General features: G+C 40.5%; 1 protein-coding gene across 1 annotated transcript in view; it reads left to right on the top strand.

Annotated features, from left to right (window-relative positions):
- Positions 1 to 1,865: 1,865 nt before the first annotated feature.
- The window catches only part of SHCBP1L (SHC binding and spindle associated 1 like), a 40,981-nt gene continuing 16,696 nt past the window's right edge, over positions 1,866 to 26,150 (top strand). Inside the window, exons 1-5 of the mRNA XM_055418722.2 lie at positions 1,866 to 1,937; positions 5,496 to 5,645; positions 9,325 to 9,539; positions 10,500 to 10,586; positions 10,658 to 10,876. Of these exons, the coding sequence (XP_055274697.2) occupies positions 1,872 to 1,937; positions 5,496 to 5,645; positions 9,325 to 9,539; positions 10,500 to 10,586; positions 10,658 to 10,876 (737 nt within the window). The 5' untranslated portion in view covers positions 1,866 to 1,871. The remainder of the gene's footprint in view (positions 1,938 to 5,495; positions 5,646 to 9,324; positions 9,540 to 10,499; positions 10,587 to 10,657; positions 10,877 to 26,150) is intronic.

Genomic DNA, 26,150 nt, shown 5'->3' on the forward strand with positions numbered 1-26,150 from the left:
GCTTATTTAACTTATATGCAGGGTACATCATGAGGAACGCTGGGCTGGAAGAAGCACAAGCTGGAATCAAGATTGCCAGGAGAAATATCAATAACCTCAGATATGCAGATGACACCACCCTCATGGCAGAAAGTGAAGAGGAACTCAAAAGCCTCTTGATGAAAGTGAAAGAGGAGAGTGAAAACGTTGACTTGAAGCTCAACATTCAGAAAACAAAGATCATGGCATCTGGTCCCATCACTTCATGGGAAATAGATGGAAAAACAGTGGAAACAGTGTCAGACTTCATTTTTGGGGGCTCCAAAATCACTGCAGATGCTGATTGCAGCCATGAAATTAAAAGACGCTTACTCCTTGGAAGGAAAGTTATGACCAACCTCGGTAGTATATTACAAGCAGAAACATTACTTTGCCAACAAAGGTCCGTCTAGTCAACGCTATGGTTTTTCCCCGTGGTCATGTATGGATGTGAGAGTTGGACTACGAAGAAAGCTGATCGCCGAAGAATTGATGCTTTTGAACTGTTGTGTTGGAGAAGACTCTTGAGAGTCCCTTGGACTGCAAGGAGAACCAACCAGGCCATTCTAAAGGAGATCAATCCTGGGTGTTCATTGGAAGGACTGATGCTAAAGCTGAAACTCCAATACTTTGGCCACCTCATGCGACGAGTTGACTCACTGGAAAAGACTCTGATGCTAGGAAAGGTTGGGGGCGGGAGGAGAAGGGGATGACAGAGAATGAGATGGCTGGATGGCATCACCGACTCTGTGGACATGAGTTTGAGTGTACTCCGGGAGTTGGTGATGGACAGGGAGGCCTGGCGTGCTGTGATTCATGGGGTCGCGGAGAGTCGGACACGACTGAGCGACTGAACTGAACTGACATACATTAGGTTAAGAGGACCTGGAGGGTGTCCCACAATCATCCTGAAAACGTATGAGGACCCTATGAAAATCCTTTGGGAGAGAATTCCGTCTCTAAAGAGACGGTTCTAAACAGGGCAAGGTGAGGTTAGACCCAGCGTCTGATACCTCAGTTGGTAAGGAGTCTGCCTGCAATGCAAGCGACCCAGGTTTGATCCCTGATTGGGGAAGATCCCCTGGCGAAGGACATGGCGCCTCACTCCAGTATCCTTGCCTGGAAAATCTCATGCACAGAGGAGCCTGATGGGCTACAGTCTATGTGGTCCCAAAGAGTCGGACAAGACTGCGTGACTAAACCCCCACCGCCACCACCAGACCCAGCGGGCGCCGAGCGGGCGTCACCTTGCGGCGCACCTCCCCGCCCGCCGACCGCTCGCCCAGAACTTTCCATCCGCCCCGCCCCGACCCCGGCGCGCCCCACAGCCTCCCTACCCGCCCCCGACCCTCAGACTCGGACCCGCGGCCGACACCTCAGCCCCCAGCCCGCTCGGGCGGCGTCCGCTCGAGCCGCCGCGCTCGTCTCGGGACCCGCAGGTGCGGCTCGCCCGCTGCTCCGCGCGGCCCGGGCCGGAAAAGCGACTAACGGCTGCCGCTGGCCCGCAGGGTGCTGAGGGGACGGCGTCGGGGCCCCGGGTGCCGGAGGACGCGGCCCGAGCCGCCAGCCCCGGCCTGCGAGGCGAGAAGATTGTCTCGGTGCTCACAGGGGGCCCGGTGATGGCGGCGGCCCTCCAGAGCGCCGCGTCCCCGGTGCGCTCGGTGGTGGCCTCCCCTCGCCCGGTGAAGGGGCAAGCGGGCCGGGAGGCGGCCCGGCGGCGGCTCCAGCTCCTGCCCGGCTCGCAGGCCGAGGGCCCGGGACAGGGGCCAGCAGAGGAGGAAGAGGAGCCCCCGCTCTCAGTGCCCGAGGAGGGTGAGGAGGCGCAGCCGCTGCCCGCGGTGTGCGTGTTCCCCATGAGGGGGATGTGGCGGGAGGAGAAGGTGGCGCTGTACTGCGACGAAGTGCTGCGGGGCTGCAAGGTGAGGACAAGGAGAAGACAGCGGACCCCGAGCGACCCGGGGCCACCCTCCGTGCGGACGTGGGCACGGAGTGCACGAAGAGCCTGAATGTAACAAAAGTAAATTTACTCCACGCTTACAGGACTTCCACCCTGATAGAGGTTCCCAGGCCCTGTTCCAATTCGATTTTTCCTTCAAACAGATCGTGTAGTCTTTTCCGGTTTTTTTGAGAGCTGAATGAAGATAGGCCTTATCAGTGCCCAGGTCATAACTTTTCTTCCAAGGATTAAACATCTTTTAATTTCATGGCTGCCATCAGCATCTGCAGTGATTTTGGAGCCCCCAAAATAGTCTGCCACTGTTTCCACTGTTTCCCCATCTATTTGCCATGAAGTGATGGGATCAGATGCCATGACCTTAGTTTTCTGAATGTTGAGTTTTAAGCCACCTTTTTCACTCTCCTCTTTCACCTTCATCAAGAGGTTATTTGGTTCCTCTTCACTTTGCACTGTAAGGGTGGTGGTGTCATCTGCATATCTGAGGTCTCCTGGCAGTCTTGATTCCAGCTTGTGCTTCTTCCAGTCCAGTGTTTCTCATGATGTACTCTGTATATAAGTTAAATAAGCAGGGTGACAATATGCAGCCTTGATGTACTCCTTTTCCTGTTTTACTGTTTCATTAATCAGGCAGGGTTTAATGTCTGAGTTTCTTAATAGTTTAGATGATCATCCTGAGGTAGTTGAATTGAAATGCAGAAAACCAAATGGGCAAGATATTTATTGAATTCTTAGTATCCTCATTTGTTTTATAGAATGGATTTCTATTTTAAATTTTATGTGCTGAATAAATTCTAAATAGGTCATTAAATCTTTAAAGTTCAGAAAAAAATTCATGACTAGGTTTTTAAGCGTGATGACAACCATGTTTTTATATGTATAATTACAGTAGAGCTACCTGGAGTAACAGGCATGTTTGGCCGTGGAGTACAAAATGAAGCAGGGCAAAGGCTATCAGAGTTTTGCCAAGAGAACGCACTGGTCATAGCAAACACCCTCTTCCAACAACACAAGAGATGATGACTCTACACGTGGATATCACCAGATGGTCAACATCAAAGTTAGATTGATTATATTCTTTGCAGCCAAAGATGGAGAAGCTCTATATAGTCAGCAAAAACAAGACCAGGAGCTGACTGTGTCTCAGATCATGAGCCCCTTATTGCAAAATTCAGACTTAAATTCAAGAAAGTAGGGGAAACAACTAGACCACTCAGGTATGACCTAAGTCAAATCCCTTATGATTATACAGTGGAAGTGAAAAATAGATTCAAAGGATTAGATCTGATAGAGTGCCTGAAGAACTATGGACGAGATTCGTGACATCCTACAGGAGGCGGTGACTGAAACCATCCCCAATAAAAAGAAATGCAAAAAGGCAAAATGGTTGTCTGAGAAGGCCTTACAAATAGCTAAGAAAAAAAGAGAAGTGAAAGGCAAAGGAGAAAAGGGAAGATATACCCATTTGAATGCAGAGTTCCAAAGAATAGCAAAGAGAGGTTAGAAAGCCTTCCTACGTGATCAAAGAAGTAGAGGGAAACAATAGAATGGGGAAGACTAGAGATCTCTTCAAGAAAATTTAGAGATACTAAGGGAACATTTCATGCAAAGATGGGCACAATGAAGGACAGAAATGGTATGGACCTAACAGAAGCAGAAAATATTAAGAAGAGGTAGCAAGAATACACAGAAGAACTATCCAAAAAAGATCTTAATGACCCAGATAACCATGATGGTGTGATCACTCACCTAGAGCCAGACATCTTGCAATATGAAGTCAAGTGGGCCTTAGGAAGCATCAGTACAAACAAAGCTGGTGGAGGTGATGGAATCCCAGTTGTTATTTCAAATCCTAAAAAATGATCCTGTTAAAGTGCTGCACTCAATATGCCAGCAAATTTGGAAAACTCAGCAGTGGCCACAGGACTGGAAAAGGTCAGTTTTCATTCCAATCTCAAAGAAAGGCAATACCAAAGAATGTTCAGAATTGCAGTCATTCTCACATACTAGCAAAGTAATGCTCAAAATTCTCTAAGCCAGGCTTCAATGGTATGTGAACCAAGAACTTCCAGATGTTCAGGCTGAATTGAGAAAAGTCAGAGGAACCAGAGATCAAATTGCCAACATCTGTTGGATCATAGAAAAAGCAAGAGAGTTCCAGAAAAACATCTGCTTTATTGACTATGCCAAAGCCTTTGAGTGTGTGGCTCACTACAAACTTTGTAAAATTCTTAAAGAGATGTGAATGCCAGACCACCTGACCTGCCTCCTGAGAAATCTGTATGCAGGTCAAGAAGCAACAGTCAGAACTGCACATGGAACCACAGACTAGTTCCAAATCGGGAAAGGAGTACATCAAGGCTGTATATTGTCACCCTGCTTATTTAACTTATATGCAGAGTTCATTATGAAAAATGCTGGGCTGGATGAAGCACAAGCTGGAATCAGGGTTGCTGGGAGAAATACCAATAACCTCAGATGTGCAGATGACACCACCCTTGTGGCAGAAAGTGAAAAGGAACTCAAGAGCCTCTTGATAAAGGTGAAAGAGGAGAGTGAAAAAGCTGACTTAAAACTCAGCATTCAAAAAACTCATGAAGTGAGTCCTATCACTTCATGGCAAATAGATGGGAAAACAAGGCAAACAGTGACAGACTTTATTTTCTTGGGCTCCAAAATCACTGCAGATGGTGACTGCATCCATGAAATTAAGACACTTGCTCCTTGGAAGAAAAACTGTGACCAACCTAGACACCATATTAAAAAGCAGAGACATTATTTTGCTGACAAAGGTCTGTCTAGTTACAGCTATTGTTTTTCCAGTAGTTATGTATGGATGTGAGAGTTGGACCATAAAGAAAGCTGAGCACCGAAGAATTGATGCTTTTGAACTGTGGTGTTGGAGAAGACTCTTGAGAGTCGCTTGGACTGCAAGGAGATCCAGTCAACCGTATAGGAAATCAGTCCTAAATATTCATTGGAAGGACTGATGCTGAAGCCGGAACTCCAATCCTTTGACCACCTGATGCAAAGAACTGACTCATTGGAAAAGACCCCGATGCTGGGAAAGATTGAAGGCGGGAGAAGAAGGGGACGACAGAGGACGAGATGTTTGGATGACATCACCTACTCAATGGACATGAGTTTGAGCAGGCTCCAGGAGCTGGTGATGGACAGGGAGGCCTAGGATGCTGCAGTCCGTGGGTTGCAAAGAGTCAGACACAACTGAGTGGCTGAACTGAAATTGCTCAGTAGATCAATAAAAAAATTACTTTAAAAATAAATTATAAGTAGATATCTCATCTCTGAATTACTCTATTGAGTGATTAGATATCTTTTCAAGTTATTCTAAGTTTTTAATGTTTCTATTTTTCATTAAATATAGATTCAGTTAAAATCTGTTATTTCTGAGTTTTCATTATCTTAAGGGCATATGAGCTGCATACTTAAATAGAAATCAGTAAAAATACATATAAATCTATAATTTCATATATTTATATGTATACATATTTTTTTTTGCTAGGCAGAAGATGCTGATGATGCTATGAGTAAATACCTATCAGAAAAATTAAAGTTGAAAGACAAATGGCTTGGAGTCTGGAAAGCTAATCCTGAGTTATTCTTTGTGAAATATGAAGAATCTTCTATCCCTTTTGTTGGTATATTGGTTGAGGTAAATAATTTTCACCTGATCCTTTTTCTTTGTGTGAAATTATCGATTCTTTTTAAGAACAAAATGTAACTTTATAAATTTGAGGCTTGGATACTTAAAGGTTGGCAAAAGTTTACATCTATTTTAAGTTTCTTAACAAGTTAACAGTGTAAAAAGAGGGTAAGGACAGATATTTCACACATTTTACTGTAAACACTTATCATTAAATCAAATCTCGTAGTATTAGATAATATTTATTAGCCTACTTTCAATTGCTCAAATAATGTAAAAATAACAAAAGTGCATAAAAATTAGTAAATTAGGCTTTAATGGGTCTTTTTTCCCCATTTATCTTTAATCTTCATTTATCTGTATTATGAGGTTTAATTATATTAGGAAAGAATAAACTAGATCAGAAAATTATTGGTAAAATTTGAAATTTTTTCCTGTGAAAAGTGCCTTGTTAGTATAATACATCCACTTCCAAGCTTTTATCTAAGATTTTGCTTTTATAGGTCTATAGGTTAAATATTGTAGCATATTTGACATCATAAATCTGATTGCCTTAAAGGTCAGTTATCCTGTGTAGAAATTAATATTAGCAATCACAAATGGTACTCCTACTTCAGATAGAGATTTCAAGTCTGTGGTTTTGGTGACAAGAAAAAGAATTGTGTTTGAAACTCATTACATTACACACTATCTGAAAACAATTCAATTCTGAGTTATAGAGAAAATAAGTTATGGACACATGTATATGTATGATTGAGTCAATTTGCTGTTCACCTGAAACTGTCACAGCATTGTTTTTTAATTGGCTATGCCCAATACAAAATAGAAAGTTTAAAAAAGAGAAGGAAAGAAAGCATGGTTAGGTAAGAAAACCAGTCAATTGACTGTAACTTGATTCCTTTTAATAAATTAAGCACCAAAATGCTGTATATGTAAAAAAAATAATAATAGTAATAATTTTATTGGACACATATTTGAAAATGTTCAGAATGTACTATTGGTAGTTTTTTTTCCATTTTATTGAGGTATAATTGACAAGATTGTAAGATAGAGTGTATAATATGATTTTATATATACATATGAAAAAGTGAAAGTGAAATTGCTCAGTCGTGTCCGACTCTTTGCGACCCTGTGGACGGTAGCCTGCCAGTCTCCTCTGTCCATAGGATTTTCCAGGCAAGAGTACTGGAGTGGATTGCCATTTCCTTCTCCAGCGGATCTTCCCAACCCAGGTATCAAACCCGGGTCTCCCACATTGTAGGCAGATACTTTACCATCTGAGCCACAAGGGAAGTCATATATACAAATACTTCATGGCAAATAGATGGGGAAAAAATGGAAAAGGTGGCAGATTTTATTTTCTTGGGTTTCAAAATCACTTGTGAATGGTGACTGCAGTCATGAAATTGAAAAACACTTGCTCCTTGAAAGAAAAGCTATGACAAACCTAGACAGCATATTAAAAAGCAGGGGCATCACTTCACCAACAAAGGTCTGTATAGTCCAAGTTAAGGTTTTTCTATGTATGAATGTGAGAGTTGGACCATAAAGAAAGCTGAGCGCTGAAGAATTGATGCTTTTGAACTGTGGTGTTGGAGAAGATTCTTGAGAGTCCCTTAGACAGCAAGGAGATCAAACCAGTCAATCCTAAAGGAAATCAAGCCTGAATTTTCATTGGAAGGACTGATGCTGAAGCTCCAATCTTTTGGCCACTTGATGCGAACAGCGACTTATTGGAAAAAACCCTGATGCTGAGAAAGATTGAGGGCAGAAGGAGAAGAGGTGGACAGAGGATGAGATGGTTGAATGGCATCACAGAAACTCAGTGGATATGAGTTTGAGCAAACTCTGGGAGATGGTGAGGGACAGAGAAGCGTGGAATTTTGCAGTCCATGGGGTCACAGACAGTTGAACATGAGTTGGTGACTGAATAACAAATTATCAACTGTAGTCACTATGTTATATGTTAGATCCTTAAACCTTTTTCATCATATAGCTGAAAATTTGTACCTACTTCTGTAACTCTATATTTTGCGCTAATACTTAGTGTAACTTATTACTTTTTAAAGCTGCTGTCAAGGACTTCCCTGGCAGTCCAATAGTTAAGATTTCCCCTTTCGATGCAGAGTGTGCTGATTTGATCCCTGGTCAGACAGCTAAGACCCCATGACTCCCGCCAAAAACCAAAACATAAAACTGAAACAATATTTAACAATAGCAATAAAGACTTAAAAGAAATAAAGCTGCTGTCAACTCAGTGATTTCATGCACTTATTTTCAGACATGCTAGAGGTTATCACTCTATTGTGGTGAAACATCTATTTCTGCTTTATTGACTATGCCAAAACCTTTGACTGTGTGGATCACAATAAACTGTAGAAAATTCTGAAAGAGATGGGCATACCAGACCACCTGACCTGCCTCTTGAGAAACCTACATGCAGGTCAGGAAGCAACAGTTAGAACTGGTCATGGAACAACAGACTGGTTCCAAATAGGAAAAGGAGTACGTCAAGGCTGTATATTGTCACCCTCCTTATTTAACTTACATGCAGAGTACATCATGAGAAACGCTGGGCTGGAAGAAGCACAAGCTGGAATCAAGATTGCCAGGAGAAATATCAATAACCTCAGATATGCAGATGACACCACCCTTATGGCAGAAAGTGAAGAGGAACTCAAAAGCCTCTTGGTGAAGGTGAAAGAGGAGAGTGAAAAAGTTGACTTAAAGCTCAACATTCAGAAAACTAAGATCATGGCATCTGGTCCCATCATTTCATGGGAAATAGATGGGGAAACAGTGGAAACTATCAGACTTTATTTTTCTGGGCTCCAAAATCACTGCAGATGCTGATTGCAGCCATGAAATTAAAAGATGCTTACTCCTTGGAAGGAAAGTTATGACCAACCTACATAGCGTATTAAAAAGCAGAGACATTACTTTGCCAACAAAGGTCCATCTAGTCAAGGCTTTGGTTTGTCCAGTGGTCATGTGTGGATGTGAGAGTGAACTCCGGGAGTTGGTGATGGACCAGGGAGGTCTGGCGTGCTGCGATTCATGCGGTCGCAAAGAGTCGGACACGACTGAGCGACTGAAGTGAACTGAACTGAACTGAAGACAAGAAAACACAAGTGTGTTGTTTATGAAGCTAAATTTATTCAACTTAAGGACTTTACCTTTTTCTTTTTAGGACTTAACTTTTTGATTATGTCAATTCTACTTTTTTGGTATTTTATAATCCTTTCTTTTACTAATACTGTAATACAGATAATCAGTTCAGCTGCTCAATAGTGTTGGACTCTTTGTGACCATGTGGACTGCAGCAGGCCAGGCTTCCGTGTCCAATATAGACAATAGGATTTTTTAAAACATACTTTCCTGGCAAAATTAGTCCAAAATTTTTAAAATACTACTGTTTTATAAAATCTAAAAGTCTGGCCACTCAAACTTAGAAATTATGTAGGAGAGAGACAGTTCCTCTCATGAACCTTAAAAACTAATAATTGTTTAAGAAGTAATTTGAAAATTTGTATTGATACTTTATTCTGTATTGATCTGTTGTTATTAGGTGCGTTGTTAGAGATGTCATACAAATTTAAGAGAAAAAATTTTATAAGTAGCTCATATTTGAGGGAGAATCTTTGTGATTTACTTTCATTTACAATTATAAATTTTATATTTATCTTAGGTAACTTGTAAACCACGCCAAAGCTCATCGTCTTGTTTCAAGGTTACTGTTTCTATTGCTGAGCCCTTTTCTTCTAACATTGCAAATATTCCAAGAGATTTGGTTGATGAGATTTTGGAAGAACTAGAGCATAGTGTGTCTCTCTTGGAAGTGTACCCTGTTGAAGGACAAGATTCTGATTTACATGATATTGCTTTGGCCTTGGAAGTTGTAAGGTATTAGAGCTTTTTACTTCTGAAAGTTCTCATATTAAAAAAGTTGATTTAATATGTAAGTCTTGTTCATATAGGTACTTTATTTAACTTTTACTCACTGCTGAATTCAATTTTTCTATTTTTCATGTACATATTTGTGCCTAAAATATTCTCTCTTGTGGAAGTATTTTATGTGGGCAATAAGTTTGCTGGGTTTTGATCTTGCATTTTACAAAAATTGAATTTTAAAAACTTTTAGAGATAAGTCACACTAAATTCTGGGGTATTCCTTGGCTTTCACTGATGGGACCCAGGTTCAATTCCTGGTCAGGAAACTAAGATCTGGAAGGCTGCATGGGGTGGCAAAAAAATAACCCAAAAAGCAAAACCACTATATTCTGCTCATACTTAAGCATCTTAAATATATTATATTTCATTTTTCACATTTAAAAGCATTACAAGTACCAGATGTCATCATCCCTATCATGATTGCTTCTTACACTTTAATACAATTTGAGAAAAGCTATATGTAAGCATAATACAGAATATTGGGGGGCATGTCTTTGTTTTCCTAATATTCTCTCAATATAAAATAGGATTCTATCTCAGATATTATTTCTCTGGTAAACAAAATCAGCCACAGTCTATGAAATGTGGAACATGAATTTTACAATCCCATTTCAAGAAACATTATCTGTAGTAACTTGAAATATAATGCAGATCATCTAATGTTTGAAGTTTTACTTTTAATATTACTTCACTGAAAGTTTATTTTGAAATATTGGTGATTGACAGGGAAGCCTGGCGTGCTGCAGTCCATGGGGTCACAGTTAGACATGACTGAGCGACTGAACTGAACTGACTGATTTTTTTAAACAATTAAGATTCATATAAAGATTTCTGACATCAGGATATCTTTTTAATTATAAACATGGTACTGGCTGATTTTGATCACTGTCATCTCAATTTGCTTTGTCATAGGTTTTTTTATGACTTTCTTTGGAGAGACTGGGATGATGAAGAAAGTTGTGAGAATTATACTGCTTTGATTGAAGAAAGAATTAATTTGTAAGTATAGTTAAAAACTTACTCATCATATTATGTAAGATAAACATTTTCACTGTACTGATACTTTTCAGGTGGTGTGATATACAAGATGGAACTATACCTGGTCCTATTGCACAACGTTTCAAAAAAACTTTGGAGAAGTATAAAAACAAGCGAGTTGAACTCATTGAGTATCAGAGCAATATTAAAGAAGATCCATCTGCAGCAGAAGCTGTTGAATGCTGGAAAAAGTACTATGAGATAGTAATGCTCTGTGGATTACTGAAAATGTGGGAAGATTTACGCCTCCGGTAATAATTTGCTCTATTTTTTAAAAAAAAGATTTATTTGTTTATCTATTCATTTTTTTGGTTGTCGTAGGTGTGGGTCCTCATGGCTGTGCGCCGGCCATTTCCAGATGCAGCGAGCGGACACCAGTCTTTGATGTGGTGCAAGGGCTTCCCATCATGGTGGTCTCCCTGTTACAGACCTCAGGCCCTGGGTACACGGGCTCAGCAGTTGTGGTGCACAGGCCCAGCCACTTCAGAGCATGTGGGATCCTCCCAGACCAGGGATCAAACCAGTGTCCCCTGTATTGCAAGGCAAATTCTTTACCACTGGGCTACCAAGGAAGCTCTGCTCTATTTTAAATGAAAACAAAAAGATTGCATTCTTTTTTTTAAAATTTATTTATTTTAATTGGAGGCTAATTACTTTACAATATTGTAGTGGTTTTTGCCATACATTGACATGAATCAGCCATGGGTATACATGTGTCCCCCATCCTGCATCCTGAACCCCCTTTCCACCTCCCTCCCCATCCCATCCCTCAGTGTCATCCCAGTGCACTGGCCCTGAGCGCCCTGTCTCATGCATCGAACCTGGACTGGCAATCTGTTTCACATATGGTAATATACACTCTGGACGGAGGTTCGTGACATTGTACGGGAGACAGGGACCAAGACCATCCCCATGGAAAAGAAATGCAAAAAAGCAAAATGGCTGTGTGAGGAGGCCTTACAAATAGCTGTGAAGAGAAGCGAAAAGCAAAGGAGAAAAGGAAAGATAAGCATCTGAATGCAGAGTTCCAAAGAATAGCAAGGAGAGATAAGAAAGCCTTCCTCAGCGATCAAAGCAAAGAAATACAGGAAAACAACAGAATAGGAAAAACAAGAGATCTTTTCAAGAAAATTAGAGATATCAAGGGAACATATCATGCAAAGATGGGCTCGATAAAGGACAGAAATGGTATGGACCTAACAGAAGCAGAAGATATTAAGAGGTGACAAGAATACACAGAAGAACTATACAAAAAAGAGCTTCACGACGAAGATAATCACGATGGTGTGATCACTCACCTGGAGCCAGACATCTTGGAATGTGAAGTCAAGTGGTCCTTAGAGAGCATCACTACGAACAAAGCTAGTGGAGGTGATGGAATTCCAATTGAGCTATTTCAAATCCTGAAAAATGATGCTGTGAAAGTGCTGCACTCAATATGCCAGCAAATTTGGAAAACTCAGCAGTGGCCACAGGACTGGAAAAGGTCAGTCTTCATTCCAATCCCAAAGAAAGGCAATGCCAAAGAATGCTCAAACTACCGCACAATTGTACTCATCTCACACGCTAGTAAAGTCATGCTCAAAATTCTCCAAGCTAGGCTTCAAAAATATGTGAACCGTGAACTTCCAGATGTTCAAGCTGGTTTTAGAAAAGGCAGAGGAACCAGAGATCAAATTGCCAACATCTGCTGGATCATGGAGAAAGCAAGAGAGTTCCAGAAAAACATCTATTTCTGCTTCATTGACTATGCCAAAGCCTTTGACTGTGTGGATCACAGTAAACTGTGGGACATTCTGAAAGAGATGGGTATACCAGACCACCTGACCTGCCTCTTGAGAAACCTGTATGCAGGTCAGGAAGCAACAGTTAGAACTGGACGTGGAACAACAGACTGGTTCCAAATAGGAAAAGGAGTACGTCAAGGTTGTATATTGTCACCCTCCTTATATTTAACTTATATGCAGAGTATATCATGAGGAACGCTGGGCTGGAAGAAGCAAAGCTGGAATCAAAATTGCCGGGAGAAATATCAATAACCTCAGATATGCAGATGACACCACCCTTATGGCAGAAAGTGAAGAGGAACTCAAAAGCCTCTTGATGAAAGTGAAAGAGGAGAGTGAAAAGGTTGGCTTGAAGCTCAACATTCAGAAAACAAAGATCATGGCATCTGGTCCCATCACTTCATGGGAAATAGATGGGGAAACAGTGGAAACAGTGTCAGACTTTATTTCTGGGGGCTCCAAAATCACTGTGGATGCTGATTGCAGCCCTGAAATTAAAAGACGCTTACTCCTTGGAAGGAAAGTTATAACCAACCTAGATAGCATATTAAAAAGCAGAGACATTACTTTGCCAACAAAGGTCCATCTAGTCAAGACTATGGTTTTTCCCGTGGTCATGTATGGATGTGAGAGTTGGACTGTGAAGAAAGTTGATCCCCAAAGAATTGATGCTTTTGAACTGTGGTGCTGGAGAAGACTCTTGAAAGTCCCTTGTACTGCAAGGAGATCCAACCAGTCCATTCTAAAGGAGATCAATCCTGGGTGTTCATTGGAAGGACTGATGCTAAAGCTGAAACTCCAATACTTTGGCCACCTCATGCGTTGTGTTGACTCACTGGAAAAGAGTCTGATGCTAGGAAGAATTGGGGGTGAGAGGAGACGGGGACAACAGAGAATGAGATGGCTGGATGGCATCACCATCTCGTTGGACATGAGTTTGAGTGAACTCCAGGAGTTGGTAATGGACAGGGAGGCCTGGCATGCTGTGATTCATGGGGTCGCAAAGAGTCGGACACGACTGAGCGACTGAACTGAACTGAACTGAATATACATGTTTAAATGCTATTCTCTCAAATCATCCCACCCTCACCTTCTCCCACAGAACCAAACGTCTGTTCTTTCCATCTGTGTCTCTTTTGCTGTCTTGCATATAGGGTGATTGTTACCATCTTTCTAAATTCCACATATATGTGTTAATATACTGTATTGGTGGTTTTCTTTCTGAACTACTTCACTCTGTATAATAGGCTCCAGTTTCATCCACCTGATTAGAACTGATTCAAATGCATTCTTTTTAATAACTGATTAATATTCTATTGTGTACATGTACCACAGCTTATCCATTCGTCTGCTGATGGACATTTAGGTTGCTTCCATGTCCTAGCTATTGTAAACAGTGCTGTGATGAACATTGGTGTACACATGTCTCTTTCAATTCTGGTTTTCTCAGTGTGTATGCCCAGCAGTGGGATTGCTGGGTCATATGGCAGTTCTATTTCTAGTTTTTTAAGGAATCTCCACACTGTTCTCTATAGTGGCTGTACTAGTTTGCATTCCCACCAACAGTGTAAGAGGGTTCCCTTTTCTCCACACCCTCTCCAGCATTTATTCTTTGTAGACTTTTTGATAGCAGCCATTCTGACCAGTGTGAGATGGTATCTCATTGTTGTTTTGATTTGCCTTTCTCTGATAATCAGTGATATTGAACATCTTTTCATGTGTTTCTTAGCCATCTGTATGTCTTCTTTGGAGAAATGTCTGTTTAGTTCTTTGGCCCGTTTTTTGATTGGGTAATTTATTTTTCTGGAATTGAGCTGTGTGAGCTGCTTGTATATCTTTGAGATTAATTTTTTGTCAGTTACTTCATTTGCTACTGTTTTCTCCCATTCTGAAGGCTGTCTTTTCACTTTGCTTATAGTTTCCTTGCTTTTGCAAAAGCTTTTATTGTTTTTTGTTTTTTTGCAAAAGGTTTTAAGTTTAATTAGGTCCCATTTGTTTATTTTTCCTTTTATTTCCATTACTCTAGGAGGTGGGTCATAGAGGATCCTGCTGTGATTTATGTCAGAGAGTGTTTTGCCTTTCTAGGAGTTTTCCTCTAGGAGTTTTATAGTTTCTGGTCTTACATTTAGATCTTTAATCTATTTTGAGTTTATTTTTGTGTATGGTGTCAGAAAGTGTTCTAGTTTCATTCTTTTACAAGTGATTGACCAGTTTTCTCAGCACCACTTTTTAAAGAGATTGTCTTTTCTTCATTGTATATTCTTGCCTCCTTTGTCAAAGATAAGGTGTCTATAGGTGCATGGATTTATCTCTGGGCTTTCTATTTTGTTCCATTGATCTATATTTCTGTCTTTATGCCAGTACCATACTGTCTCAATGACTGTAGCTTTGTAATATAATCTGAAGTCAGGCAGGTTGATTCCTCCAGTTCCATTCTTCTTTCTCAAGATTGCTTTGGCTATTTGAGGTTTTTTGTATTTCCATACAAATTGTGAAATTATTTGTTCTAGTTCTCTGAAAAATACCGTTGGTAGTTTGATAGGGATTGCATTGAATCTATAGATTGCTTTGGGTAGTATACTCATTTTCATTATATTGATTCTTCTGATCCATAAACATGGTATATTTCTCCATCTATTTGTGTCATCTTTGATTTCTTTCATCAGTGTTTTATAGTTTTCTACATAAATAGGTCTTTTGTTTCTTTAGGTAGATTTATTCCTGCTGCTGCTGCTAAGTCACTTCAGTCGTGTCCGACTCTGTGTGACCCCATAGATGGAAGCCCACCAGGCTCCCCCATCCCTGGGATTCTCCAGGCAAGAACACTGGAGTGGGTTACCATTTCCTTCTCCAATGTGTGAAAGTGAAAAGTGAAAGTGAAGTCGCTCAGTCGTGTCCGACCCTTAGCGACCCCACGGACTGCAGCCTACCAGGCTCCTCCATCCATGGGATTTTCTAGGCAATAGTACTGGAGTGGCTTGCCATAAACAGTCCCATTGTATCCTTCTCTTTTCACTTTAAAAAAGTTGGAATGAGCACCTTTTCTGTGGACTCATTAACACATACCATTAAGATACAGTCCCAGCAGCAGGATCCTGGAACGAGTGTATACACGCATTTAACATGCTGACAGCTACTTGCTGACTGCCCTCCCACAAGCACAGCTGCTCCAAGTCACCCCCCACTCGCCGGAACAGGAAGACCTCCTCTGGTTCAGCACTAGCTGGCAAACATTTCAACATGAACCATCTATAAGGTAAAATATGATTTTTTCTAAAACAGAGAACATACCTATTATTTAATATATATATTTTATTTTGGCTACAGCTTGTGGGATCTTAGTTTCCAGGCCTAGGATTGAACTTGAACCCTTGGCAGTGAGAGGAGGAAGTCCTAACCACAGGACCATCAGGGAATTCCCTCAAATATGATTTTTAAGGAGCTGGGGGGAGGGCTGGTCACCTTTTAAACTGGAAAAAGTATTCCTCTAAATGGTAAATTTTCACAGTACAAAAATGTCTTTTGACCTACTCTAGCAGATGCTGATTGCAGCCATGAAATTAAAAGACGCTTGCTCCTTGGAAGGAAAGTTATGACCAACCTGGATAGTATGTTAAAAAGCAGAGACATTACTTTGCCAACCAAGGTCCATCTAGTCAAGGCAATGGTTTTTCCCGTGGTCATGTATGGATGTGAGAGTTGGACTATGAAGAAAGCTGATCGCCGAAGAATCGATGCTTTTGAACTGTGGTGTTGGAGAAGACTCTTGAGAGTCCCTTATACTGCAAGGAGATCCAACCAGTCCATTCTAAAGGAGATCAATCCTGGATGTTCATTGGAGGGACTAATGCTAAAGCTGAAACTCCAATACTTTGGCCACCTCATGCGGCGAGTTGACTCACTGGAAAAGACTCTGATGCTGGGAAAGGTTGGGGGCAGGAGGAGAAGGGGATGACGGAGAACGAGATGGCTGGATGGCATCACCGACTCTGTGGACATGAGTTTGAGTGTACTCCGGGAGTTGGTGATAGACAGGGAGGCCTGGCGTGCTGTGATTCATGGGGTCGCGGAGAGTTGGACACGACTGAGCTACTGAACTGAACTGAGCCCTCCAACTAAGACAAAAGTGTTCAAAGTCTCGTGGTTTCTTCTAAAACTACTCTGTAAAACTAAGCATGTCAACAACAGTAAACACCCTTTCTTTTTAAAAATCACACTACGGAAGTCATCATATCATACCAGTTTTCCCACTTTATCTCGGACATAATTTCACTACCTCAACCCTCTTTCCACAGCTGCACATCATCCCACTGTAGAGACCCAAGCCCTCACTGATGGGGGCTGCAGGCTGCAATGCTGCAGGAGTGTTCTGAAGCAGATTTACCGTCGTTCATAAGCAAGTGTATCATCAGGCACACTCTCAGAGCTAGCACTGCCACCAGGTGCTTTCCTGTCCTCGGCGGGCTAGTCATCCAAGAGGTGGATCAGAATTCCTTAGCTCTCCAACTCATCAGTCTGAGTGAGCGTGAATACCCGTCACAGGATTAGATGCCCACTAAAAGTGTCCGGTACGGGAAGGGGAACTCATGTACACCCGGGGCGGATTCATGTCAATGTATGGCAAAACCAACCAATATAATATTTTAAAATAATTAGCCTCCAATAAAAATAAAATAAAAAAATAAAAGTGTCCTGTGTCCTCTGACCGTTTTCTATTCAGCTGTTGCTACAGTCCTTTCCTCATGATGAGCTTTATCATGAAACGTACCTGCCCTTCATATGCTGCAGATAGTGTCTCAGCTGAATTATTATTTTATATATGGGAATTCCTGATATGCTAATATTTTAAGTTTTTATACAGAAAACATGTATCCATCTTTACAGCTTCTTAGGCTTTATAACATGTCAAGATGGCAAAACAAAATTCTCTTTTGGGGGATCCAACCCGGTTTTTCGCTAACTGGGTAACCCACAGTTTCTAATACTGTTCATTAAAAAAACTCATCTCCACAGTGGCTGAACACATGCCCCGCATAAAAATACTAAATTACCGTATGTTTCAGTCTTTCTGTATTCTCAATTTCTTCTATTACTCTGTTCTTAAATACTGAATCATCAGGCCATTTAAAAAGTACATGGACATTCTAATTCAGCAGATATCCTAACATTTGTGATACAAAAAGCTACATAACTCAAAGTGAAAATTTAACCCATACATCTTTGTTCCTATGTTTCTGAAACCTGGTATCAACACTGATGCACTTGAAAAAGAAATGGTAATTTTAACCACATTTTATTATTACTGATTTAAGTATAATTTACTCCAGCTATAATACATCCTCTAAAATGTCTACGGGCGGGGGGGACGCCTTTCCTTGATTTTCCTTTCCTCTGACTTCCTCCCACCAAGCTCAGTGCCTCCCCAGTCTTCAATAAGGAACCTGAACGGCATCAAACCCCTCACTGACCTCTACTTACTCTAGGAATGGAAGACTCGGGAAAAGAAAAAAACTAAAACAGAGTGGCTCTATCAGAATCCCTATGGTCCAGTGGTTAGGACTTCACGCCTCCGCTGCAGGAGTCCTTGTTCAATCCCTGGAAGGTGATCTAAGATCCCACAAGCTGCACAGCATAGCCTAAAATAAATTAACAAAATAAAGTGACCAAATCATGCATTCCCAATGGGGACAGGAATGAGAACTGGTCTTAAAGAGTGAAGAAAATCTTAGATAGTACAATGATTTGTGAGCTGAAAAAGGATGACAGTACATAAACTGATATGCTGGGTATCTGTGTTAACAAAATTTCATGGAAGGGACAACCAACAACAACAACAACATTCATGGAGGGGAGATGGATGAATTAGGGGAAAGAGTCTAAAAAAGGTTCCTTTGGGAGGGAAAAACGACAAAAGTTATGAAATACTAGTTTATAACAACTAAATTGCAAAAGATTTAATGGCCTGATAATACCAAGCGTTGGTAAGCGTATGTTCACTGTTATTAAATGGGTAAACTGATACACTTTATCAAAAATTAGGGAGGAAAAAGAAAAAGAACTATCTTGCAAGAATAAACATGTGTAGCTCCTACCAGCAAACAAATCTTCTCTTAAAAATATACCCTAGGTTAACTGTTGTACATGTACACCAAAATATTCAAGAACATTTTTAGCGCTATTAATAAAAAAGACAAAAACAAAAACCCACTAGAATCAACCCAACTGTCTATGAATATAGAATGGATAGTTCAGGGAACTATGAAATGCAGCAATGAAAACAAACCATACCCAAAAAATTACGTAAAGGAACATAGCACTGAAGGAAAAACAAAGTTACTAAGATTACCTACACTATAAACCCATTTTTGTAAGCTCAAAAGCAAGAATAAACATAATGTTCAAGAAATCATAAAATATATAATAAGAAAGAGTTTAAAGAAAACAATAGAGTACAAAATGTAGAAGAGTTGGGATGGTAGACACACAGACACAGAACGGTCCTGGCCACATCCTAGTTCCCAGCCAGAGAGTGTTGGATTAACATCTGTTTCATCATTTTTCGTCATAACTTACACACATTACATTATTCTTGTTAGTGCAGTATTTGGCTCTTCACAATAAGGAACTATTAACATCAAATAAAACTTACATCCAACTCAAAAAAGAGGTCCCTTTCTTTACTTGCAATCTCATAATCTGCTCGGAGGGCCAAGTCGTGGATTTTGGTACATTCTAAGTCCATGCGCATCGTTATATTGATTCTTCCGATCCATAAACATGGTATATTTCTCCATCTATTTGTGTCATCTTTGATTTCTTTCATCAGTATTTTATAGTTTTCTACATAAATAGGTCTTTTGTTTCTTTAGGTAGATTCTTAAGTATTTTATTCTTTTCGTTGCAGCAGTGAATAGAATTGTTTCCTTAATTTCTCTTTCTGTTTTCTCATTGTTAGTGTATAAGAATGCAAGGGATTTCTGTGTGTTAGTTTTGTATCCTGCAACTTTACTATATTCATTGATTAGCTCTAGTAATTTTCTGGTGGTGTCTTTAGGGTTTTCTATGTCGAAGATCACGTCATCTGCAAACAGTGAGAGTTTTACTTCTTCTTCTTCAATCTGAATTTCTTTTATTTCTTTTTATTCTCTGATTGCTGTGGCCTAAAATTCCAAAACTATGTTGAATAGTAGTGGTGAGAGTGGGCACCCTTGTCTTATTCCTGACTTTAGGGGAAATGCTTTCAATTTTTCACCATTGAGGGTAATGTTTGCTGTCGGCTTATCATATATGGCTTTTATTATGTTGAGGTATGTTCCTTCTATGCCTGCTTCCTGGAGGGTTTTTATCATAAATGGATATTGAATTTTGTCAATGGCTTTCTCTACATAATGTGGTGTATCACATTGATTGATTTGAAGATATTGAAGAATCCTTGCATCCCTGGGATAAAGCCCACTTGGTCATGATGTATGATCTCTTTTAATATGCTTTTTAAAGCATATTTAATAAGCTTTTTTAATATGGATTCTGTTTGCTAGAATTTTGTTGAAGATTTTTGCATCTATGTTCATCAGTGATATTAGCCTATAGTTTTCTTTTTTTGTGGCATCTTTGTCTGGTTTCAGTATTAGGGTGATGGTAGCCTCATAAAATGAGTTTGGCAGTTTACCTTCCTCTGCAGTTTTCTGGAAGAGTTTGAGTAGGACAGGTGTTAGCTCTTCTCTAAATTTTTTGGTAGAATTCACCTGTAAAGCCTTCTGGTCCTGGGCTTTTGTTTGTTGGAAGATTCTTTGCTACAGTTTTGATTTCCATGCTTGTGATGGGTCTGTTAAGATTTTCCATTTCTTCCTGGTTCAGTTTTTGAAGGTTATACTTTTCTAAGATTCGTCCATTTCTTCCAAGTTGTCCGTTTTATTATCTTATAGTTGCTGATAGTAGTCTCTTATGATCCTTTGTATTTCTGTGTTGTTTGTTGTGATTTCTCCATTTTCATTTCTAATTTTGTTGATTTGATTCTTCTCCCTTTTTTTCTTGATGAGTCTGGCTAATGGTTTGTCCATTTATCTTCTCAAAGAACCAGCTTTTAGTTTTGTTGATTTTTTTCTAGAGTCTCCTTTGTTTCTTTTTCATTTATTTCTGCCCTAATTTTTATGATTTCTTTTCTTCTGCTAACCCTGGGGTTCTTCATTTCTTCTTTTTCTAGTTGCGTTAGGTGTAAAGTTAGGTTATTTATTTGATGTTTCTGTTGTTTCTTGAGGTAAGCTTGTACTGCTATGAACCTTCCCCTTACCACTGCTTTTGCTGAATCCTGTAGGTTTTGGGTTGTCATGTTTTCATTTTTATTTGTTTCTATGCATATTTTGATTTCTTCTGTGATCTGTTGGTTTTTCAGAAGCATGTTGTTTAGCCTCCATATCTTTGTGTTTTTAACAGTTTTTTTTTTCCTGTAGTTGACATCTAATCTTACTAATCAGAAAAGATGCTCAAAATGATTTCAAATTTTTTGAATTTACCAAGGCTAGATTTATGGCCCAGGATGTGAGCTATCCTGGAGAATGTTATGTGTGCACTTGAGGAAATGGTGAAATTCATTGTTTTGGGGTGAAATGTCCTATAGATATCAATTAGGTCTAACTGGTCCATTGTATCATTTAAAGTTTGTGTTTCCTTGCTAATTTTCTGTTTAGTTGATCTATCCATAGGTCTGACTGGGGTATTAAAGTCTCCCACTATTGTTGTGTTACTGTTAATTTCCCCTTTCATACTTGTTAGCATTTGCCTTACATATTGCAGTGCTCCTATGTTGGATGCATATATATTTATAATTGTTACATTTTCTTCTTGGATTGATCCTTTGATCATTATGTAGTGTCCTTTGTCTCTTTTCATAGCCTTTATTTCAAAGTCTATTTTATCTGATACGAGTATTTTTACTCCTGCTTTCTTTTGGTCTCCATTTGCGTGAAATATCTTTTTCCAGCCCTTCATTTTCAGTCTGTATATGTCCCTTGTTTTGAGGTGAGTCTCTTGTAGACAGCATATACAGAGGTCTTGTTTTTTTTATCCATTTAGCTAGTTTTTGTCTTTTGGTTGGGGCATTCAACCCATTTACATTTAAGGTAATTATGGATAAGTATGACCCCATTGCCATTTACTTTGTTGTTTTGGTTTTGAGTTTATAAACCTTTTTTGTGTTTCCTGTCTAGAGAAGATCCTTTAACGTTTGTTGAAGAGCTGGTTTGGTGGTGCTGAATTCTCTCAGCTTTTGCTTGTCTGTAACACTTTTGATTTCTCCTTCATATTTCAATGAGATCCTTACTGGGTATAGTAATCTGGGTTGTAGGTTTTTCTCTTTCATCACTTTAAGTATGTCCTGCCATTCCCTTCTGGCCTGAGTAGTTTCTCTTGAAAGATCAGCTGTTATCCTTATGGGAATCCCCTTGTGGGTTATTTGTTGCTTTTCCCTTGTTGCTTTTAATATTTGCTCTTTGTGTTTGATCTTCATTAATTTGATTAATGTGTCTTGGGGTGTTTCACCTTGGGTTTATCCTTGGGTTTTGGGGACTCTCTGGGTTTTTTGGATTTGGGTGGCTATTTCCTTCCCCATTTTAGGGAATTTTTCAACTATTATCTCCTCAAATATTTTCTCATGGCCTTTCTTTTTGTCTTCTTCTTCTGGACTCATATGAGTTGGGGCATTTAACATTGTCCCAGAGGTCTCTGAAGTTGTCCTCTTTTCTTTTAATTCTTTTTTCCTCTCTGCTTCATTTATTTCCACCATTCTATCTTCCACATCACTTATCCTGTCTTCTGCCTCAGTTATTCTACTGTTGGTTCCCTCCAGAGTGCTTTTGATCTCAGTTATTGCATTATTCATATTGATTTACTCTTTTTTATTTCTTCTAGATCCTTGTTATTAAACATTTCTTGCATTTTCTCAGTCCTTGTCTCTAGTCTATCTGTAACTCCATTTTGTTTTCAAGATTTTGGATCATCTTTGCTATCATTATTCTGAATTGTTTTTCAGGTAGGCTCCCTATCTCCTCTTTTGTTTGGTTTGGTGGGCATTTATCATGTTCCTTTACCTGCTGAATATTTCTCTGCCTTTTCATTTTGTTTAGGTTGCTGTGTTTGAGGTGGCCTTTCTGTAGATTGGGAGTTTGTGGTTCCTCTTTATTGTGGAGGTTGCTCCTTGTGGGTGGGCTTGGACTAGTGGCTTGTCAAGGTTTCCTGGTTAGGGAACCTTGCATCTGTCTTCTGGTGGATGGAGCTGGATTTCTTCTCTCTGGAGTGCAATGAAGTATCCAGTAGTATGTTTTGAGGTGTCTATGGGTTTGGTGTGACTTTGGGCAGCCTGAATTTTAATGCTTAGGACTGTGTTCCTCAGTTGCTGGAGAATTAGCATGGTATGTCTTGCTCTGGAACTTGTTGGCTCCTGGGTAGTGCCTGGTTTCAGTGTAGGTATGGAGGCTTTTGGATGAGCTCTTGTCGATTAATGTTCCCTGAAGTCAGGAGTTTTCTGGTGTTCTCAAGTTTTGGATTTTAGCCCCCTGCCTCTGGCTTTCAGTCTTATTCTTACAGTAACCTCAAGACTTATCCATCCATACAGCACAGATGATAAAACATCTAGGTTAATGGTGAAAAGATTCTCCACAGTGAGGGACACCCAGAGAGGTTCACAGTGTTACATGGAGAAGAGAAGAGGGAGGAGGGAGATAGAGGTGACCAGGAGGAGAAGAGGGGGAGTCAAAAGGGGAGAGAGCAAGCTAGCCAGTAATCAATTCCCTATGTGCTCTCCACAGTCTAGAGCACCCAGAGGGCTTCATGGAGTTAAGTAGAGAAGAGAAGGGGGAGGGAGGAGACAGAGGTGACGTGGGGGAGAAAAAGGAGAGTCAAAAGGGGAGAGAGCAATTAAGCCAGTAATCATACCCCTAAGTAAAAATGGGTACTGAAGATTAGATTCTTAAAGGTGCAAAATTGATAACAAATACCAAAAAGCAAAGATTAAAAATCTAGAGGAGAGGTTAGACTCTCAAAAATACAGTGTTAAAAATACAAAACAAAATCAATCACAAATATTATAAAATATATATATATGAAATTTGCTTTAAAAATAGGGTCTTTTTTTTGCAAGGTAGTAGTAGGTTATAAAAATGAAAATTAAAGGAGTCATAAAGAACTTAAAAATTTAAAAAGTAAAAAAATTAAAAAATGATAATAGTAAAAATATATCTAGGAATTTCTCTGGAGCTGTTGAGGGCAGTGTGGCGTCAGGTCAGTTTCAGGTAGTTCCTTGTTCCAGCTTATACTTCTTCTCAAGATCTATAGGCCCCTTCCAATGGTTAGTCAATGCTAACTACAGGGTTTTAATCTGTTGCACCTGTCACTTCTAGAGCAGTTCCCTCTTCTTTGTTTATTTTGGCTTCCTCTGTTTGCAAGTCTCTCAGTGTCTAATTTCCACCCTGACACAAGGAGACATAGGTGGTCACTTATTTAGGCTCACTTGTTCAGTTGTGCTATGGGGAGGAACACTGCAAACAAATATCACTGGCGTGTGTGGGGAGTGCTCTGTTATGGACCACACTGGGTTTGCCCCAGCTCATGGCCGCTTGTGCTTTCCCAGTCTATACTGCTCAGGCTCTGCAGGAGAACTGTCCAAAGCAGGCCCTGCATTTCGTGCACTTCCCAGGTCTAAGCTGCTCAGGTACAGCTTCTCAGGTACTCCACAAAGGCACAGACTTGGTTGGGCGTGCATTTTGTGCCCTTCCCAGGTCCGAGCAGCTCAGGTGACCAGGTGCTTGGTGAGCACACTGTCCCAGGTGGGCTATGCATCTTAATCTCAGCTGCTTGGTTTCCCAGGTGCGCCACAAGAGCACCATCTCAGGTGTGCTGTGTGTCTCCTCTGGGGAGTTGATCTCTGGCTGCAACCCTCTTGGCAGATGTCAGCTGTCCAGGATCCCAGGAAGACTTGGTTAGCAACTAGGAGCCTGCTCACAGTTTGGTGGAGGATGCCATCTCTGGGGTCGAGATTGCCTCTTGTCTTCTGGCTCTGGCTATCACCTGCCTGCCTCTCTGCCTCCGGCAAGGGGAGGGGCTGGTCCAGAGCTGGCTAGCACTCCTTTGGTATTCGTGCAATCCTTTGTTCTGTGAGCGGGCCAGGCTGTGCCTTAGGTTAGAGCTTTTCACAGAGAAGTTCTTTCTCTCTCTCTCTTTTTTTCTCTCTCTGGCTGTCCCACAGTTTGGGTTTCTATCTCACGTTTGCTCCCTCAGATTGTCTTCAGAGCATTCAGGCGCGGTCCTTACCCTAAGCATTCAACCTGCACCTCCCTGTCCAGCCCCTGCTTGCTGGTGGTGGATGCAAGCATCTGGGCCACTTCTCTGCTGGGAGCTGCAGTTAGGCATGTATTCTGTGGGATTTTTTTTTCTCCCAGTTATGTTGCCTTCTGAGATTCCAAAACTCCCCACAGACCCACCGGTGAGAGGGTTTCCTGCTATTTGGAAACATCTCCTCCTTCACGACTCCCTCCCTGGGACGGGTCTCCGTCCCTAACTCTTTTGTCTCATTTTTTGTCTTTTATATTTTGTCCTATCTTCTTTCAAAGAGAATGGGCTACATTTCTGGGTGCCTGGTGTCCTCCACCAGTGTTCAGAAGTTGTTTTGTGGAAGTTTTTCAGCATTCAAATGATCTTTTGATGAATTCATGGGGGAGAAAGTGGTCTCCCTGTCCTATTCCTCCGCCATCTTCCATGGTCATTCTTTTATCAAAGCACTTGTCATATATATCACCCTAATTGAAATAGGTTATAAAAATAGATGTCTAATTTATGCTTTTGAACTGTGGTGTTGAAGAACACTCTTGGGAGTCCCTTGGACTGCAAGGAGATCAAACCAGTCAGTCCTAAAGGAAATAAGTCCTGAATATTCATTGGAAGGACTGATGCTGAAGCTGAAGCTCCAATACTTTGGCCACCTGATGCAAAGAACTGACTCATTGGAAAAGACCCTGATGCTGGGAAAGATTGCAGGCAGGAGGAGAAGAGGATGATAGAGGATGAGATGGTTGGACGGCACTGCTGACTCAATGGACATGAGTTTGAGTAAGCTCTGGGAGTTGGTGATGGACAGGGAAGCCTGGTGTGCTGCAGTCCATGGGGTCACAAAGAGTCAGACACGACTGAGCAACTGAACTGAACTGAACTGAATTTATGAGATAAGCACAGGCACAACTACTAATTTTGGAAAATTATTTTTATATTAGCTGAATTCACTGAAACCAATGTTTTGGGTTTTTTTTATTTTAAAAAATCTCATAAATCTAGTTCTTTCCTTACCTTCTTAATTTTGGCCAAAGCATAAGGAAAGAGTAGAGAGACATTGTCCACATATAAAATGCAAAGTAGTGAGAATTTGTGGCATTTTGGTTTGAGGGTCATCACCAGCTCTGATAGCTCAGGTAGCAAAAAAGTGCCATCTTACTGTTTCAAGGTGACACAAAGGACAGAGTTCAGGGCTGACAGAGTAGCTGGAAATTTAGTTTGGATAGTCTGAAAGTGAGAGAGCTGCAAAAGGAGTGAGACCCAAAATTTGAGCAACAGAGAATCTCAACAGAGAAATGAAAGCTATAATAAAAAAGAACCAAGAATTTCTGGATTTATCTCTGACATGCAAAGAGCTTGTGAGTTATCATTCCTATCCTTACAACAAGAAAAAAGCTGAACAAACTTGAAAATTACTTTC

This window comes from Moschus berezovskii, chromosome 17, assembly GCF_049115385.1.
Source record: "Moschus berezovskii isolate FMDL1 chromosome 17, NW_MosBer_1.0, whole genome shotgun sequence".
NCBI classification, from domain to species: Eukaryota; Metazoa; Chordata; class Mammalia; order Artiodactyla; family Moschidae; genus Moschus; species Moschus berezovskii.